General features: G+C 40.6%; 2 protein-coding genes across 5 annotated transcripts in view; one reads left to right on the top strand and one right to left on the bottom strand.

Annotated features, from left to right (window-relative positions):
* Positions 1–58: 58 nt before the first annotated feature.
* Positions 59–17,398, bottom strand: RMDN1 (regulator of microtubule dynamics 1). 2 transcript variants are annotated; one of them, XM_082319950.1, is made up of 10 exons: positions 17,202–17,398; positions 16,600–16,711; positions 13,873–13,960; positions 11,963–12,122; positions 11,198–11,287; positions 10,485–10,540; positions 8,286–8,373; positions 6,654–6,684; positions 5,233–5,366; positions 59–884 (listed from the first exon to the last, which is right to left on the bottom strand). In XM_082319950.1, exons 1-10 carry the CDS (start codon positions 17,346–17,348, stop codon positions 864–866), a joined length of 927 nt encoding a protein of 308 aa, XP_082176076.1. In that variant the 5' UTR covers positions 17,349–17,398; the 3' UTR covers positions 59–863. The 2 variants fall into 2 exon arrangements, with proteins under 2 accessions (XP_082176076.1, XP_082176075.1); XM_082319949.1 differs by lacking the exon at positions 59–884 and adding an exon at positions 3,023–3,170.
* The window catches only part of CPNE3 (copine 3), a 33,047-nt gene continuing 30,564 nt past the window's right edge, over positions 17,330–19,812 (top strand). Inside the window, exons 1-3 of one of the 3 annotated variants that reach the window (XM_082319915.1) lie at positions 17,651–17,720; positions 18,181–18,288; positions 18,502–18,643. The gene's annotated coding sequence lies outside the window, so the exon portion shown is untranslated. Of the gene's footprint in view, positions 17,403–17,650; positions 17,721–18,180; positions 18,289–18,501; positions 18,644–19,812 lie in introns of those variants that run through there. The other 2 variants (XM_082319914.1, XM_082319913.1) reach the window with 2 other exon arrangements.

Genomic DNA, 19,812 nt, shown 5'->3' with positions numbered 1-19,812 from the left:
AATCCGTAATGTCCTTTTTACAACTTTGTAGAGTATATTAATGTAAACTGAACTATAAGGGTATACAAAAGGTAATGTGAACTTTGCTGCTTTCTATGTTCATGTTCGGTTTCAGTTATCGGGTCTAGTAAACCCAAATGAAATGAAAGTTACATAAGCTTTGCACAGATAAAAATATTCTTAAGTGTTAAACACTCTCATTCCTCTTAAGTTCTTACAGAGATTCCGATGTACCTGAATTAAGGAAGTATGTCTAAAACCTGTCATTCTTTTATGTAGGTCAAGTTTGTCCTAAGTGCACAATAATATAAAGCCATTTTAAAATTAGTTTTATTGGCATTGAGGGCATTTGCTGAACTGCAAAGATGTGTTTTAAAAAAAAAAAAGGTAACACGTTATTCATGTGAATTATATTAAATGCTACTTTTAGCAAACTGTGCTTCCTTATTATAGAGTAAAAACATGTTTAAAATTACCATTTGTATTATGCTTTAAATATTAACTGTAAATTCCATTACATTTAACTTATACAGAATTTTGTACACACATGAAAATGATTTCTTAGAACATGATTAAAAACACTTCTGTAACATCATATTGCACTGTTAAAAGTGTACATGCAGAAAAAATAGCTATATCTGTTCATGTATCTTTCCAATACAGCAACCGAATTCTTCCAAAATTTTATTTTTCTACATATTGGATTCTCTCGAGGCTTTGTATTCACTATGCACGGCGTACTGTGGAGCGGTTAGCCTGTACATAGTTTCGGTAACACCGGTAGTGCAACAGGCCCGATAGACTGCTGTCTTACAGGAACTTTCTGTAAGAGTTTCAGAACTTCCCACCACTTTGAGGGTTTTTCATACTCCACCAAATGTCTTCTGCAAAACCATTTTCATAAACACAGCATTAAATTAATTTCAAGTGCAAATCCACTTAAATTATGACTTATGCTGGTTAGAACGGAGGAAGCTTTGACGGGGGGAGCACGTCAAAGGCCGGGCAACAGAAGGGTGCGTGGCTTGCCTAGAGGACAATTAAGAGGGCTAAATGTCGTAGAGTTGACCTTCATGAATTTGCACTAATGAATGGCTTGGTGACCCACTACCAACTGCTGAATTTTGTGAATCTGTGACTAAGTGAACAAAATAATAATAAAAAAGACAGCACATCGCGAGAATGTAGTTGCTTTATTGTTTTAATAATTTTAGCTGTCTCATAACTGCAGTTTTTCCTGTGGGTAAGGGTTAGTAAGCAAGGAAAAAGACAAACCCAGTGGCCTTCTGTACATGTATATGATCTCTTAATTGGTTTCAAAGGACTGACTGAAACCACGGCTCTTAAGAGAAAAAAAACCTATTTATAGACTTGTGCATGCGTGCGCACAGTTATCTTGGACTTTCTGGGAATTTCAGCAATGCTGCATTGTAACAACTTCTTTTCCCATTTGCATTCCCCATAATTCAGCTGTACTTGCAGGAGGGAAGACAGCGAAGAGAGAAAAGGCAGCAAATGCTGGAGGGGAGACGAGGGAACCAGTGAGGGAACACTCCCGAAGGAGCCGCTGTGTAGTTCACGGGTTCCGTTTGTTCCTTTCTTCCTGCAAGCAGCGCGGCTGCTCTTCCCTAAGCACTCCAGGCTCTCTCCCTGGTACCTGCATAGCCTCCCCCTTCCTGCAGGCGCCGTTTTCTGCAGCAGCAAAGGCACGGAAGTAAGGTGCCTCTGCCGCAAAGCTACTAGAAGCAGTTTTATGCATGGCAGATGTTTTTGTAGTGTAGGAATACAGAAAATTTGAAGAATCTCTCTGAAACACTACATGGCATCCGCCCCGGGACTTTGACATAGCGAAGACTTCATTTTGCTGCTCTACTAATAGAAAAATAAGAATTACTTTACTGTAGTGGAGAAAACCATCTTTTCCACTAGTTTTGTGATCTGAGGCTAGGTTACAGATCTAGATTGTCTCTCGGCTGTGGATTTTTACTACTGACTTGGCACAGGCTTGGTTTGTTAGTCTAAGCAATGTATGCCCTTCTTCATCTTTCTCCTATAGATTGCAAATCCTTTTCTATTAAAGCAAACGCTAAGTATTTGTAGTCAATTTGTTCTAGACTGTTAGACCACCTACTGGCAATACTATGCGTATTTGATTGTTCACCATTTTTCATTATCTGGTCCTCTTTTTCTGTTGGGTAATCAGAAATACTGTAATATTTCTTCTGGTAATATTGTTTGGAAAGTCTGTAAATATTTTCTGTGCCAGATATCTAACCTAGGTTAATTTATTTTTATGGTGAAAGTTCCTGCTAAAATAGTGGCAAGAACAAAAAGAAAGTTTTACTTTATCTCTACAAACAGAAGTCTATGTGCTTCCAAATTGTAGTTCCCTTCTAACGTACTGGGAGTAAGCACTCCTCCCGTCATCATCGTCTAGGGGAAGGAAACATTGTGCAGCTACTCAGTCCTCAGAACTCACAGCCGCTCAATGTGCAAATAAGTACTCGTGTTTCACAGAACGCTGCTCCCATCACCCACAGGAGGATTTTCTTAGGTGTTCCCTACTTCAGTTTGTTTTTTTTTTTTTTTTTTAAACCACAGCACTTTTTGCAAAGTCAAACACTAGCACGTAAGCCTACTGGACTTAAGATTGCTTGTGCAGCCTTAATGAGAAATCTGTAGGAGCATCTAATGTGAACATGTATTACCCTTGAGGCCGCTGAACCCCAGAGAAGGAGAATGCTCTAGGAAAAACTGCACGTTTATCATTACGTCATGGCCCTGTACTTCCTTTAAAGTTACGCTAGTCATGTATCTTACTATTCCTCATACGTAACTTGTAGCTGAACGGTATAAAACGTAATTAAAAACCTGCACAAGCACTGTCCCAGCCTTGCCCCTCCAACCTACACCCTGCGTGTCCATGAAGCCCTTTATTCCCATGTGAATCACCAGACAGGATCACGTCGTGAAACAGAGCTGCTAGTTGACAGTTTAATTGAAACGAGATGGAGATAGCAGGTTTAGGTTATACTTTTATTATAGGCTTCAGTAAACCAAAGTACTATTTAGGGTCTTTTTCCTATGCTGCTCAAACCTGAGGCACTGAATTCCTAGTATCTTGTTTCTCGTTATATAGAATTAAGCAACTCCAAAGCTTCTTTCTGTACCTGAAAGAAATAAATACACTCATAACACAACAGTGCCAGGTAGTTTAGGCTCTCCTAGCAGAACTTACCATGCAAGCACCCAAACGTTTCACCACACTTCTGTAAATTCAGAACCCTCCTAAGACTAGTCCTTGTTCTGTAGTTCAAGATGCTCAACACTTGAAACATAAATGGGAATAAAACCACTTAAGGCAGTGCCTTCAGCATCATTCACTTACGATATATAGTAAGTTTATTTGGGTGGAATGCACATGATTAGCTCTTGATTTGCTGTAGTCCAGTAGTAGTATGTAGTAAGTTGTCCCGTTTCTGACCACACCCAACTTAGGGTTTTCAAAACTCTGGACAGCAGCTAAGGAAGCGCGAGAAGCCTGTTTCCGAGACTCCCTTTGCCCTTAGGGAGTCTAGGTAAGACCTAATAAAATTTGAGTATGACCTCTAACATCTATATTAAAAACAAACAAAACAAAACAAAACAACCCAACAAACTTCTGGCCTTGACAGCGCAAGCAGTGCAGACGACGTAAGCCAGATACTGCAGATACTCAGAGGTAAAAAATGTTCAGAAAAACCTACTTATGCCTACCTCTGCTACACGCAGAGACACGAATGCCAACTTCTCTGCACAGGCCAGTTTTCTTCTTACTGGACTACCAAGTTAGTCCCCCATAAATTTTGCATTTTACGCATTCACCCAGAGGATGGTGACAATACCGCCTCTCGGTGCAGCAGCTCTGCACCCTTCTGGGGGCAAGGACGTAGATGTTTGTACCAGGCGGCCAAGCGCGGCTGCGGCAGATAGATAAGCCATTCAACAACTTGGCTACTGCACAAAACCCCCCCCGACTCCTCTTGCGTGGTTTCTAAAGAAAGGCAAGCTTTTGTGATCGCTGGTTTCGCGTGTGCCTCCAGCTCCTAACAACTGTCAGAAGAACCAACCGATTTCATACATACCTGCGACCGCTGCTCCTTTAGGCTACTGAATTCCTATACATTTTGCAAAGCAGTGGAGGAATGGAACCCTTACTCCTATTTCTACTGAAAGATGTTACTGAAGGAGCTCGCTTTTGGGAGAAACAGTTTGAGCCTTACTAGAGAATCTACAGAGGGAAACCCGAGTCATGTTTTTTTCTGAGCTGTGAACTGCAAAATCCTACCAAAGCATTTCTTACAATTAGGACATTTGGAATGTCACAACACATTTGGATGTTTTCCGTACCAGTTAAAGCATGATCTCACACTGCAGCTTAATGCTAAATGAATTAAAGGTCAATCAACCATAAGAAAAAGCAATTGGAAATCAGGCTTTGTTAGTCCTGATGCTAACGGGATTGTTTATGAAATGTAACTGCAATTGCTGTGGTCTATACTCAATGCAGTATTGGGTCTGAACAAGTCTAATGGATTACCCTCCTGGAAGTACTCTGGATGTGCTGAGGTAGGAAGCAGATGCCTACCCGTCCAAACCAGGATCCTTCGGAGCAGTTCAAAAGGGTAATTAAGTGCCTCATGTCACCTAGCGTTGGAGATTTGCTGTCAAAGACACGTTACTTCATTTGTCTCAATTCAGGTAGTCTGAATCTCTCCCTAGGGGCCTGGAAAGGGCTGCAATGTTAAGTTTTATGGATCTAGCAAGTTTTTGATACATCTCTGCTTTTTTCTTTCTCCTGTTCACGTGGATTTTAGCTCTTCCAAAATACGATTTCTACCTTTACAGTTTTAGGCATATGAAAAGTGAATCTGTGCTCACATAGACATAGGTGAGCTCGGGTGCCTGCCTTAACTTCAGCACCACAGTTGAGGGTGGGTTGTTGTTGGCACTACAAAAACATCATGAAGAAGAAAGCGTAACACTTCTTCATTATAAACAGAGTATTTCCAACCACTGTGTTCAGAGGCAGTTACCAAGACACTAGAATTTTTCGGTGTCTGGATGTGATCCTGGAACATAGGTGCTGAACTACAATTTACTGAGTTAACTTTGTAAAACATTACACTGCCATGATGTCACACATGTTGGTTGCAGGATAGAATTGTACTACGACAGTTCTTAACTTCCTACCTGTTTGTCCTCTTCTGTATGTGCAGGATACTCCTTCGCTTTGCTTAACCACAGAAGAGCCATCTTTTTATTGTTTAACTTCAAGTACGTCTTCCCCAAAAAGAGCAAATTTTTGCTGTAGAAATTTGGGTCAGCTGTATAGAGACGGGAGGAAAGCTTTAAATGAGAACGAGCAGCATACCGTCGAAGCCATGATATCGTGTCACTCCTTCAAACACTTATTTCAGAAAAGATGAATAGTATTTTGGCTTTGGATCAGAAGGAAGCCAAGGTAAAACTTTTACTTGCTAGATTTTGGTCTCATACAGTTCCATTAGCTAGCAGCATTTTAGTTGATACACTAAATGAAACTAGATTCCTCACAAAGAGCAAAGCAGTGAGCGTAATGCATAACAGCTTTGCTTTGCAGATTCTGTGCTTTGCTGGACCTAGTAGGTGCAAGGGGCAATGCAACCAGCGTAGCAAGTACAGGCAAGGAAATAAGGGCACATTTCCTAGCTTCAGGCCACGCACATACAGGCGTTAGCTTTTGCTACGCAGGAAGAAAACCTGAAACTGTTTGTACCTGCACTGAACTTTTTCTAAGGAGAGATTTAAGAAGTTGCTTTTATAAAGCAAGCTTTGTCTATCAATCATTAACTAGTCTTCCTACTGTTCATACTTATAGCACAAGCTTTCTCTGCTGCTGGATCAAAGGTCAGGATTCAAAATATATGAAGGTGTTTTGGAGGCAAATTTTGAGATTAAGTCCACCATTCCAGTTCACAGCTGCATTACTTGACAGCCAGGGGAAGATACACAATGAACTTCCCCTTTAAAATTCACTGATCTAACTATATACAAATCTTTCATGGGACACCGTCTTCCCTTGTCTTCCTTTCAGCCAGTCAGTTTTGCTTATGGCTTCTCTCTTGGAGAAATAATAGGTCCATATTTTCTTTTCCGTGTGGACAGTTTTACTGCCAGTTAGATGGCCACTCTGATCCAAATAGCTTCTGAAATAATTTAAAAAATGTGCTTTCTCTGTTGTTCTATTTAGAACAGAGAGGACTTTTGAACTGTAAGAAAATTTAGAAAAAGTAACATACAATTCCCTTTCTTGCTTCTTCTCCCTGCATTCCAGTTGAATGACTTGGGGAAGAGTACTTTGTTACTAAATAGGGTACAAATTTCCCTTTAATACTTAATCCGAAAAAACCCTCACATTACACTCGAAGTGATGATAGTAAGCGTGTAACATACTTTGAGTATCTCTGATGAAACAGTCCAATGTAACAGTCCAGTGTGTTGACTAGCACAGCAAGCTGATATGGTTATCAGCAGATCATATGCTATTAAGATAATACCGAAAGCTAGAGGTTTATTGCAAGTCATCAGTCATAAAAGATACTAGTCTGTCCAAAAAAAGCTAGAAGTATTACCTTCCTCTGCCATGTGAAAGTAACGAAGAGCCTGCAAAAGATAAGGTTGTCTTCTTTAAAACGGAGAATAAACTGAACACAGTAGTCAAACTAAAGCCTTATGTGCATGCTTAACATAGCTGAAGGACTTCCTGTCCATGATCTCATTTTTATTAATTCAGCATGCTACTGACGGTTCCAATTCAATGTAATCGGATTTGCCATCTTCTCAACAGAACTAGTACTGACCCAACTATTCCCCTGCCACTTCCTCCCCAAGTACAGTACCTCCTATTTATCCCTAGCAAATTGGATCGGGTTTTTCCAGTCTTCAACTTGTCAAAATCATTTTGAACTGTATTTCTACCATCCAGCGTATCTGCAGTTTCCCCAGGCCAGTTCTCATGTATAAATTTAATAGATGAAACAAATCTTATGATTCAGGTCATTAATGTTGACAAATACTTCAGGGAGAACCGATTCCTACAGAGCACCAGTTAGTATCCTCTTACTTGAGAAGAAACCTTTATGAAATCCACACACATTTTTCAACTAGTTTCTGATCCTGCACATCAGAAATTTCAGTCCATTCCTACCTCTTCCTGGTGTTACTAGCTGGAGGGAAAAAGCTGTCAGAAAACTTAAAGCATGGATGTATCTACAAAACAGATTTTGTACTGGAACTGCAGAAGTCTTACCAGTACGGCTCAACTACAGGTTCTGGGACAAGTTTGCTTCTTCAGCCGCTTTTAAGTGCTACAGAACTCGATGCTGGGACTGGCATGATTCTGCAGTATTCAAAATCCTGGCCGACACTTTGTATTCCTCCAAAACTGATTTTCAGCAAAACTTACAAGCTTGACATTCCCTTAAAAAGTTTTATTTCTTTCTCAATCAGAGCTTAAATTGCTTTCTGTGTAACAGCAAGCAGCCTTCTACAATTACTTTCTAGCAACTCCTGCCCGCCCCACCTTAAAAAACCAAAACATAGAGGGCCAGTTATTGGTTGATCTAAACAATCAGAGATTATAACAGCTGCAGCAAACTCTCCTATTACCAATTTAATTTTCAAGTTTCCATATATGTACAAAGGTTTAAATAAGATGCATACTGTGTTAGACACCTTAGACACCCTAGAAGATACACATCTGGACATTTAGGTTGTACGACAGCAGGAAGTTTCACAGCAAGGATGAACAAAAATACTTTCAACTGAAAAAATCCACACAACAGCAAGCTGTTGTTTTTTGCATTTAATATAAAGGGAAAAATTCTACTAGTCTGTCAAATAAGTACATGGTATAACACCACAAGAAAAATCATCAGCACTGGAACTAGTAGACAGTTATCTGCAACAGATCCTAATAGTAAATACAAACTAAGTTACATATAGCTTGTTATTTTCTGCTGCACAAACCACATGAAATAATTTTCACTATTCTGTGTGTGCTACAGCTGAAAAACTTAAAAGATTTTCCTGTTTTTAGATATCCCTCACTCTCCTGTTACATTCTCATTTTATTTATGAAGTTGTAAACTCACAAGTCCATGCTTATTCCATAAGCAGAGGTCAGCTTTGTCAGGAAAATTAGTAAAAGTATATCAGCAGCTTTGGGGGGGAATAATAATCTGTGAAACATTTTCATATTGTACCTCTTGAAATGTGGAGGTTGGTGGTGTGGCAAATAGCGTTGCAGCTATTTTTCTTTGGTACCACGGCATTTCAGCAAAGGAGTAACACCTGGAGCAAAAAGAAACATTTCTATATACCCTTCACATTTTTCTCTCGTTTTCAAGTAACATTCTCGTATGTTGGACGTCATAATTGTTGTTTCCAAGAGTCACAACAATTCCAGCCACACTGCAAGTTCTATGAGCAAGTTCTTACAACTGTACAACAAAATAACAAGATGTTTGAAGTTGCTGCGTAGCTCTGCTAAAGAAGTTTTGGTGTGTCTTTCACTGGGAACTGCTATTACATTAGACAAAACTGGAGACAGTTATTAACCGTGAGACAGCTTTTCAGCTTGAATGATTTTAACAATTTATGTGTATTTGATGTTGTTCGAATATATTTGCAAAAACAGGGCACAACTGAGTACTGCCATTGCCTTACCTCAGCACTACCTTGTTTTTCTCAACTTAATATAAAGCAGATCTGCAGTATGTTCCTGAAAGACTCTGATCTATAAGAATGAAAATAAACCCAAGAATCAGACTACTGTGTTCTAGGCTAGGCCATTCTACGCTGTTGTCCTATCTACTAAATAACAAAGGTAATCAGCCACCTATCTTAGAGATGCTGAAAGGATTAAACATTTGTTAAGTATTTCAAATACGTAGAACATTCCAGGTGTAAATGTTAAACAATGCTGTTCACTTCATTACCCTCCCACAATGAGTATAAAAATATTATTCACTGTGTAAAGTAGAGCACTCTAGAGGAGGTGAAAAATTAATAAATGCAAATATGGAAGTGTTCAGAGGAGAGGAGGGCAAGGCGTGAAATACACCGAGTTGAAATTTTGTCATCAGATGTGCCTTATCAGAAATGCCAATAAAAGAGGTTCAATCCAGGATAGACTAGAAAGAGAAAGGAGAAAAATACTCAAGAATTGGCTGATACCAAATCCCAGTTTCAGATGAAGACGCTCTAGGATTCAATAACGAGTATACTTAAATATACAATATGGGGATATTTTAGTGCCAAAAGCAGTAACAATCTCACATTTCTGATCATCTTTTCTAATTTTCCTTAGGAACAATGCCGTAAGTACTTTCCAGAACAGGCTTCCTATCTTAAAACTGACCTTGAGGCTCATTAATTTGGTAGCATATGCTTCTGTTGAGAAATCTGGACTACTGCAATTGTTAGGTCATGTGGAAAGGACAGGAGGATGCTGAAAAATGGATGCGAGTTTGTAAACTAATAAAAAACTCCGGAACAATAGATTGTAGTTTACTCTGATACTCAAGAGTCCAGAAAAAAAAAACATATAGAGAAGGTGGCTGTGGGTTTTAGTATTTTTTTAATATTAGTATTTTTTTTAAGCTACAAATACATTGGCTTATTTTCAATCTCTAAACCTTACAGTAGAGACTTCCTGTAAAACAAGGTAGCAGCTTTGGTCTCTTTCAGACAAATAACCAGAAATGCTGTCAGGAGTCTCTCACTAACACATAAAAGATACTGCTTTCAACCACACTACTTCCACAGAGTGCCCTGGTTAGTACGGAAAGCTGTACTTCCAGTCCCTTCGCCTGCTATGTAACAGTAATTTTTAGTACCAATTTCACTGAGCAGTAAATTCAATTTCAGAGATTTTTGTTAATGCATATGCATTTATAAGCTGCCTTTACTTAAACGTAACCTTTAAAATACAGTATCATGACAGATAATAATGGAAGTATTTTAGGAACATATCTCACTTTTGATAGCTTTTCACTATACACAGATTGTATTAAGTTGCAGCCATCACTGAAATTCAATGTAAGTTCAGTGTTGAGTTTTGTCTCCATTCACACCAGTAGAACAAAATGAGTTGTACTCACCATCTCTGGTATCTGCTACAGAGACATACTTACATCTGCAAAATGAGTTTTTAATAGTTCCATATAGTAAAACAAATTGAATGAAAAATTATTTTTCATCTTTTTGAACTGTGTAAGAATTAACAGCCAGACTTTTTCAAGGCATGACGTCCTATACCCGTTCAATAGGTTTTCGCGTTTGCATCAACTAATTGCAAGCTACTGAATTATTCCATGCATTTCTGCAACTCATATAAGACATTTTATATTCTGGCATTTTTCTTTGCCACATGCTAACTTTTGTTTGAAAATAGGCCTTACCAAATGCCTATAAGATGAATTGTTGTAGCATCTTTTGGATTCAGTTCAATGGCTCTCTAGTGAGGGGGGGGAAAAAAACACAAGATGTAAAAAGTTGTTCTGACACATTTGGATTAAAATACATTAAAAGAAGTAACTTGTTATCCTACTGTTAATTAAACCAGATTAACAGGGTGTAGAACTTCAAGGCGATACGGTATTTATTCAGTGCACAACTAAATCGGCTCAGCTCCAAAAAACTGAAGACACTGACAGATTTCTAAGCACTTCTGTTTAGTAGGTCATTAAGAGTTTCACATGAGACTTGGTGTGTTCAGATTTTGATATAATTTCTGGTGATATAAAATTAGTAGTCCTTTATCTTCTCCAGTATTTGTCCTTTACTGCTACACATCCACAGTTAAAAGCACGGACACGCATCCATTTCTCAATAGCACAGTTACATTTTATCTAGTCCTAAGAGGTGTCAAAAGCACTTAAGCTATTTCAGGACTCTCTTCTATAGGGAGTTAGTTTACTGCCAGAGATAATTTGTATTTCTTGTTGCTGGGCCATTCAGGACTGTCACAATAACCCAAAAAACAAAGTGTCACCAGGAGATTTGAACAGAAGTACACTTGCAAATTTTTGCCAAAAAATAGTTCACAACTGTTACACAATCTACATAGTGGACACATTAATGCTGTTCGTATGCAAAAAACTGTTTACATTACCTGGAAGTGCTCTTTGATAACAATGGCATTTCCAATTTTAGTCTTGATTCCTTCAAAATCTCCCACATCACTGAGGCAAATTCCATACCACTGTAATTCAAAGAACAAGCACAAAACATTTAATACAGCACTACAGCCATTAATAGGAAATTTAAAAAAAAAAACAAAACAGAACAGCTGCCACCACCACTAACGACAACAAGCAAGAAGTATTTGTTATGAACAGTTCAGGCAGCATCAGAGCAACCTGCTGGTCTGCATGTGTAAGGGAATCAATGTCCTCTTCTTATCCAAAACACCAACACAATTGACTGTACTTTGTGACCTCTCTGCCAGTGAGAGAAGCAGCACCAAAACAAAAAAAGAGCAGAATGAAGCCAGACCTGAAGTACTTCCAGTGAAACTCTATAGGGCTCCTGTTGTGCCCAGAAACAGCATGCTGAATAGGGGGCACGTACAACATTTTTAAGGCTACATCAGAGAAAGATGAGCTGGTTACAGCTCAGCTGTAATCAACCTGATCAGTCATCTCTTTCCACGGTCCTGCACACATTTAACCAGTTCCTGTTTCCTGTGTATAGGAAATGTAGCTGCAAGTGTCTGAACTCTGATCTTACAAAAAAGTTAGGGAGAATTAGAAATCTCACTCATTCTCAACGGAAAAGTTAAATTATGCTGAAGCTTGCTGACACAGCACAATGACATTTGTTCCAGTTTCTACTGGCAGAAATCAAAGAACAAGATTTGTTATTTTGCTTGGCTCACCTTGTGCGCTGCAAAATTCGCTTCATTTTTTTCAAGTGCCTTTTTTGCATACTCAAGGGCTTCATATGCCAGTCGTCTTTTCTCCTCTGCAGATGTACTACTAAGCTGAGCTAAATCTCGTGATGCCCGCGCCAGCCGCCATAACAACTCTGCGTCATCACTAGTTATGAACAGAAACACTAACGTTTCAAAGCAATAATGGAAACAAAGCAAGCAAAGGTCTTAAACGAGTCTTTCAATAGGTATCTCAAGTGGGTGATAAGACAACAGCATATCATCTTTCATTCTGTACAACCCCAAGGTAACAACCAACAAATGAAAGCCCTCCCTTATAGACTGAGGATACCTTCGTTCTGCCATTTTGGTCTGTGAAGCAAACATATCTGTAGGAAAGGACTTTGTTTTCTCAAAAAAGATGCAGATTTAAAAAACCCAACACTACCACATCAGAAGGAAAACAAGGACTACTTTGTTCTCAGCTAGATGGCATTTTTTGCAGCATTCCACTGATAGGATATTCACGTTTACTAGGAATGTTTAGAATATTACGCGTATTTTTTCCCTATAATTGTACCTAAATAATGAAATTCTTCCTAGAATAACAGTGAAAAAACCATAGATTAGCCATACCACCACGACATAAAGCTGTACATTTATATATTTATTTATATCACTATATCAAATGATGTATTGTATGCCTTAGCCAAAGATAAGGGATTTTAATTTTTATTATTTTGTTAACATATTGTTTTGAAACACTACTGCTTGCACTTTACTATACTTTTACCTAACTACCATTTTAATTTTGGCTTACTATTTTAATAGCGACTTTAATATTAAAGTGTAGAAATTCTTTCAGAGGTTCTGGCTATCTGGCTATAAAACTCCCCCTCCTGCCCGCCCCACCCCCCAACGGGAATACTGAAGTCAAAACTACCAGAATCCAAAAATATTAAAAAGCATACACAAGTTACTGCTAACCTCATGGTGTCAATAAAAGACAGTTTTCTTATCTGGAATAAAACTGAGTCACTGCTCGCTGCGCAGCAGCCCTTCTTTAATGAACAGAGTAACACAGAAGCAGCAGACTCGTTTTTCAGCCAAGTCACAAAACTGTTAGGTACAGCTACTGGAATCGTAACTGCTCACAGAATAATTAGCATTGTTATACGCCTAGTAGAAAGCTTACACCTTGCTTATGACATGGTGTCCCTTACAGGCTAGGAGCTTCATTTACCTTCCCAGGCTTTATACTTGCACCCCTGGCAAGAATGAGGAAAAAAAACCAAAAGAACTGAAAACAACTGAACAGTTGATTTCCTCCAGAAATGTTTTAGGAGTGAGGTGCCTTGTCTCCTCCAAAAGAATAGACTCTTCAGCTTGCAATGCGTTTTGTGCTTTTGCCTTAAACAGCTTGTCCCAGTTTGCTTATCAATAATGTTTTGTGCAGTTAAGACATAGCTACATGAGTAAGGAGCTTTTTTTATTCAGACTCGAATCCCAACATGAGACAAATGAAAACAGAATAAACAGCTGGCCAGCAATGAAAAAGAAATGAAACAGTTACTCTCAAAAACTTTCAATACCTGAATTCTAGGCACTTTGATCATTTAGTAATGTGTAGACACATTGTATTTTAAAGGATTCGTAGAATAACAAAACAAACAAGCAAAAAAGCCTCCTTTGCAGGACTGAAAAACTCAAGCGTTAACCCTCACCTTCTACAGCTACCAGTGCTGCCTTCGTTCATTTTTCCATCAGAATGAAAAAGATCAAGAATCCTTCTTTCCTACTTACATAAGGATGAAAGCAAGGTTCTCCAGCATACCACAACGAGAACATTAGTTGAAAAACTGATACAGAAGAGCACAGAAAAGAAGTCACAGTAATGTCTCAAGGCAATCAAGTACCTATTTTTATGCTGAACCAGCAACCGATACAGCTTTTCAGTTTCTCCACTCCCATACAGGTAGTCTGCTTGCTCTATAACTTCTTCCACTTAAGAAGGAATTAAAAATGTGGAAACAGAAGAACAAATTACATGTAATTAGGGCATTATAGCATAAACAAAACAGTTTTAGAGCAAGACAACCTAGCTGAAACACAAAAGAACAAATGATGTAGTTCCTTTTTAGGCCATCATTCCAAACAACTTATACGCACAGCAGGACTGGATAAGCTACATTTACAATGAACAGCTAGGAAGAGAAACAGTGCTGAATACATGCCTCTCTCAGGGAACTACAGAACAGCTTTCAGCAACAGAGCTTTGGATTTAACATTCAAAAGTGTCTTTCTCAATGCATCAGACTACTAGACACAATTTGTTTTCTTGTGAAAACGGCAGAAAAGGAAAAAAAAAAAAAAAGTATGAAAAATATGACCAGGAGGGCAAGTGCAGTAGAGACCTAAGAGTAACAAAACCCCTTCATTAGTGTATGTACAGAATTTAAATCTAGTAACAAAAATGAAAGAATATTTTGAAATATTATTCATTCTCAATATGGTTCCATAGATTTCCCAGAATATGACTGCAGATTGAGTTGGTCCCCTTATCTTACTCAAGAAGCCAAAATGAAACATTGCTCAAAGGTTTTCTGACTGAAGTCCTTAAAATTTTCACAAACACGACCCCATAAAATACATTTCATCTACTGAAACCTCTATGCGTTCAAGATACTAAAAGCCAAATTAATTTGAAAAATCAGAACTGGCTTTCTAGAGTATCAATTTATGGACTAAGTACCCACTGTTCTTATGATACTTGAATTTGTTTTATATAGAATATTTCAAAACACAACAGAAATGGGATAGTACGATTTCCACACCTGGCTGAATATAATAATATATAAATAAATATAATATGTAACTAGTACATAAAACAGCATTCCAGAAACAGAAATATCAAACACCACACAATACAGGACTCTAGCATGAGAACAGATGGAATTAGGAGAAAAAATACCCAAAGGGAAGCAGGTAGATAATTCTATTGAATTATATAACTGTACAGGAGAAGAAGAAACGCTGAGTCTCTTTGGTATTACTCCTGGGTCCGTGATCAAACTTCTAAGTCAAAACATAAGCTCTGTCCCCTGACTTGTAAAAATTAATCGTGTTTATAAGCTTTCTTTTTTCAAGTTATCTACCGAATATGGTAGTGATGTTTCACAGCAGCAAAGTTTAACTTATAGAAGAAATAAAACATTGAAGGCTACTAAACACAAAAGCCTCCTGTTCAGCTTAAAAAGATCCTAGAGTATAAATCACTGAAGATTAGGAGAGCATTCTGGATAATTTTTAACCCTGCCATGTCTAAATGCCTTCTATCAACTATTTCAAAGATATGGTAAGATAACAGTCTACATGGACTTTGGATTTGTCTACAATTAGCTTCATGGTACCTCTTCAGTATTATCTTCAGTGAACCGTTATGTTTGCTTGTTGAGACTCCCTGAACACTACTAACGTATCTAATGACTAAATGCTGAAAACTCAAATTTCTGAACATATTTCCCACAAGGTGTTTTACATAAATTATTAGACTTTTATTTCTTTAAGAGTATTTTTCAGGTATTTCTTTTTTACTCCTATTTCCATCCTTATCTACTATTTGTCTTGCATAGAAAGCACACTAACATTGCTTTTCTTGGCAATGTAAATGCCAGATTCAAGCGAGAGCACTAAAAAAGACCAGAGGCAACTAAGTAGTGTCATTTATTTTCCTCATGGGAAATTGTCTTATTTGTGGACTGAGTAGCTATCTTAAATCTATTCACTGAACCTCCTTCTATTACAGCAAATGAAACAGTTCCTTATCCATTCAAAAATCTATTGTCTGATTTTTTTTATTTCTATAAACATGAACATCTAAGGTGTTCCTCTCTTTAAGACACAGAGGAACAGGTTATCTGAACTAACTACTATCTAATCTACACAGTAAGCATACATTTCAGTTAGGCTCATTCTCCATTCAGTTAGGATTACTCTCAAAAACCCTAAATTTACCATGTGATAGACAAGTTCTAAGTCTGCAACAATATCCCCTTTCAAGATAATGTTACTTTTCTTCCAGTAGTGAGACTATCTTTATTCAGATCTCGAAAAGGTCATTTTTATCACTTGTTCTATTTGTTTGTTGTAGGCAAAGCAAGGCTTTTCTTCCCCTTTTTCAGTGTGACAAAAATTTCTCAATTTTGTTTGAAATGCAGTCTCAGTGCTGCTCAACTAGATTAAACAGAAATTGCACTGTGTTCATATTGGAAATCTGAACTAATGAAGATTTCTAGAAATTGATTAAGGTTTGGTCTGCATTCCTAACTCAACCATATCTGTCTCAGTAAGTTTTTTAAAGCTTGGGCAACAAGTTATGTATCATACACCTTGTGCGTGTGTTATAGCCTAGACAGCATGAGCTACTAGATCTGCTTTCAGTGACACTTGAAAGAATCGCTTGTTAAACTGCTACAAGGCTACCCTGAACAAATTCAAAAGCATCCTGCCATAGACACACACTGCATGCAGTCTTAATGGAGAAAATCAAAAGCATCGCACCATTTTCCGATATAATTCTGGCACTAAAAATTTTAAACTTTGCATTACAATAACCTACGTATTTCAAAATTTGAAAATATTACCTTTGAAGCTTGCGTGAACCTCAGCAAAGCCAAAGATCAGCTTGTGAGCTTCAAAAACCAAAAAGGACCCTGTTGAGAGCGCCAACCCCCTTTGAAGGTTTTTTCTAAGCACCTGCATGGGATCATGAGATATGTATTAATAAACATCATCACTCTTGAGTTAAAAAAGTCTTTCTCGTCTCTAGCCCCAGTTATATTTCAGATTTTGAACAGATTTTTGAAAGTTAGAAAAAACCTTCATAAAAAAATCAACGTCATCAAGTGGGTATTTTTTTAAGTTTTTTCAACAGGGGCTCACAATTACGCTTTAAAATATGAACAGAGCACGACTGAAAATAAACCATAAATACGGAGCCAACACAAGGTAAGAAGCAAATGAAGCAAACTTGTGGTTTTCAAACGGGCACAGGAATCGCAGCTTTTGCAAAAATGAACCAGCCCTTCGCTACGTCCCGCGATGCCGGGGCCTCCGCTGTTCCCTCCACCCGCCTCCCTCCCCGCCGGCCGAGAGGCCCCGGGGAGGGCGAGCGGCGGCCGCACGCCCGTGAAAAGACCCTGGGAGCGGCCGCGCCCGCCGCCCCCCAGAGCGGCAGCCCGGCTACCTCGCTCCCGCCGGCCCCGCGGCGGGCCCCGGGCCCCCCGCGGCCCCACGTCGCGCCGCCCGCCTCCCGCCGGAGCAGCCTCCCCGGGCAGGCGGGGCCGCGGCGGAAGGGCCGCGCCAGCAGCAGCGCCGCCATCACAGCCGCCATCGCGCCCCAGCGCCGCCGCCGGCACCGCCCCGCGCCGCGCCAGCGGAGGAACCGGTCCGTCCCCCAGCCCTGCCGGGGAGAGGCGGGAAACGAGGGCAGCGGCCGCCCGTTCCGCCTGCCAGCCCGCTGCCGCCCCGAGCGCCAGCCATTGCGCGACCCCGGGGCTGAGGCGTGGCTCGGCGCGGGCCGGGCGGCCGGCCTCCGGCGGGCGAGCGGGCGGGCTGGGGGGTGTGAGGGAGGGGGGCGGCCTGCGCATGCGCCCCTCGCCCGCGGAGGCCCCGGGGCGGGGCGCGCCCGCTTGGCGTGGGCGTGGCCGCCGCGGGCGCCAGGGGTCCGCAGCGTTGGCGCCGCCGCCGTCGCCGGCCCCGGCAGGTGAGGGCGCCGCCCGCGGGGCCCGGGGGCCGCGGCCGCTCCGCGGGGCAGCGGCGTTCCGCGCCGTGCCGCCGTTCGGGGCGCGACGGGGCGTTGTCCGCGGGCGAGGCAGAGCGCTTTGGGGGCCCGAGGACGGCGGCCCGTCGCCTGGCGGGGCCCCGCCGCCTTCCCGTGCCTCAGGGGCGAGTCCTCTGCCCGGCCCCGTTGTTTGCTTCCTTTTCTGGGCCGGGGAGAGGGAGGGGATGCCTTCCGCGCGTCGCGCCTTCCAGCTGCCGCCCGCCTGAGCCGCTTCGCTCCTCCGGCAGGCGGGGGCTGCCCCCTCGTACAGCGGAGGGACGTGCGGGCCCGGGGCTGGGAGGCTGGGCCGGGCCGGGCCGGGCCGGGGCGGCCGCCCCTCCCCGGCTGCAGGCGGCGGTTCGCCGCTGTCCTAACCGTCTCCTCTTGTGAAACATCCCCTCAGGTGGCTGGCGCGCTTCCTGCTGCCGGAGACGGGCAGCTCTCTGCGGGGGACTAGACACAAACTTCTGCGGAGCTCGAGGAATCGGTGGCCGGATTCGCCGTCCCTCAGGTAGCCAAACTCGGTGAAGTTAAAGCTGTACGCCAAAACTTCTAAGTCCTGGGTGCCGGTGTCTGTGGCGGTGTGTAACACGGCTCTGAAAAGCGCCCTCACCCTACAGAAAGGAGACTGTCATAAGTCATCATCGTTCCTAAAAAAAACATACGCTGTTCTTTCTGAGCTGCTGTTAGAGTGGGTTGTTGTTTTTTCCTTTCTTCATTGCAGTTGCATCATACGTGTAAGACAAACCTTAGCTGCCATGCATGTTGTCATAATTCACTCTTCCGCTAGGGAAAAGTTAAAATATGAAAGATCTTCACTTTTGCTTCCATCCTCGTATCTTCAAAGTGCATTAAGTATCATCAAGGTAATATATATCACCCTGCCTCTGGAGCTTATATTTCTTTTCTTGGGAGTTTTATGTCCCCAAATGTTCAAGTTGAAGATAGTTCTGTGGTGGTACAAAAAAGTTTATTTAGTAAAAGTAATTAGAGTTACACTTAATCCCAGATTATTTTTTTTTCAATTGAATTTTTCAATTTGAACTTTATATATGTGTAATCACAGAGGTGAGATTTTTTTTCAAAGGGCATGCAGAACACCAATAAGCGTTAGAAGAAAAAAAAGTAAGCACGGAAGATGTGTAGAGGAGCAAGGAGAACCATAGGTCTTTTTCTTTTTCTGTTATGGTGTTAGGGAGAATGCAGTGTTTTTCAAACAGGTATGTTTCTGTTAAATATCTTGGAATTAATCTATATAAATACATTATATGTGACGTTTAGACTAATTTTAGTTCAGTTGTTGGAAGCAAAAGTCCGTTTCTTGTAGGTTGAAGAAGTCATTATTAAATGTTATCTGCCAGAATTCCAAGGTAGCAGTGCTGTACCACAGTGTTTTTACAGCCTTGTGTTATGCCCAAGGCATTCATGTTTCTCCAGAACTTAAGGCTCGAGGGAAGCCATAGTAGCTGCTTTATACAAGCAGCACCAAAGATCCTTCTTCTAGGGGTAATAAAACTAAAAACTCCACAGATAGGTTAATGTTATTGCTTGGGGTGGAGTTTAGGTTGTCTTTCCTCTTACTCTGATTTAGAATCAGATGCTGTCATTATTATGGTTTCCTTTAGGAAATACCTTTAAGGACAAAGTTAAGCAGTAAGATAAGTTTTTTCCTTCCTTATTATTTCTGTTTATTTTTCAGTGAAAGTCAGGGTGCTTTTCCAATATAAGTAATACATGATCAAGTTGGTATTTGTAGGTATTAGTTCTTGTTAAACCCAACAAAGTTACTTCTATTCTTGGATCAATTAGGCTAAGATTAATAACGACCCCTTCTATCATCACGTTTGAAGTTGTGGTGTGGCTTGTGGAAACAAGTAGACAGGAAGTAGAATTATGGTGCTCTTTACTGTTTTATGTTTAATTTCTTTGGTTTGTCTTTAATATTGCTTTTGATGAGATGCTGTTGCTCAGGGATTTAGAAACGGCATTATTAAGTGTTTGAAGGATTTCTGAATGTAGGAGTTTTGGGGCTGGG

The sequence above is a fragment of the Platalea leucorodia genome, assembly GCF_965183815.1.
Source record: "Platalea leucorodia genome assembly, chromosome: 1".
Classification (NCBI taxonomy): domain Eukaryota; kingdom Metazoa; phylum Chordata; class Aves; order Pelecaniformes; family Threskiornithidae; genus Platalea; species Platalea leucorodia.
The sequence above is the reverse complement of the archived record's forward strand: the minus strand, read 5'-3'. Positions and strand labels throughout refer to the sequence as shown.

Bases quoted from the DNA above. Each gene is read 5' to 3' on its own strand.
- RMDN1 (XM_082319949.1), bottom strand. From the start codon at position 17,348: ATGGCGGCTGTGATGGCGGCGCTGCTGCTGGCGCGGCCCTTCCGCCGC. The intron at 8,374-10,484 runs GTAAGGCCTATT...TTTTTGCTCCAG, and splicing joins ATTCATCTTATAGGCATTTG to GTGTTACTCCTTTGCTGAAA. The intron at 6,685-8,285 runs GTACAATATGAA...TATCTTTTGCAG, and splicing joins CAACCTCCACATTTCAAGAG to GCTCTTCGTTACTTTCACAT.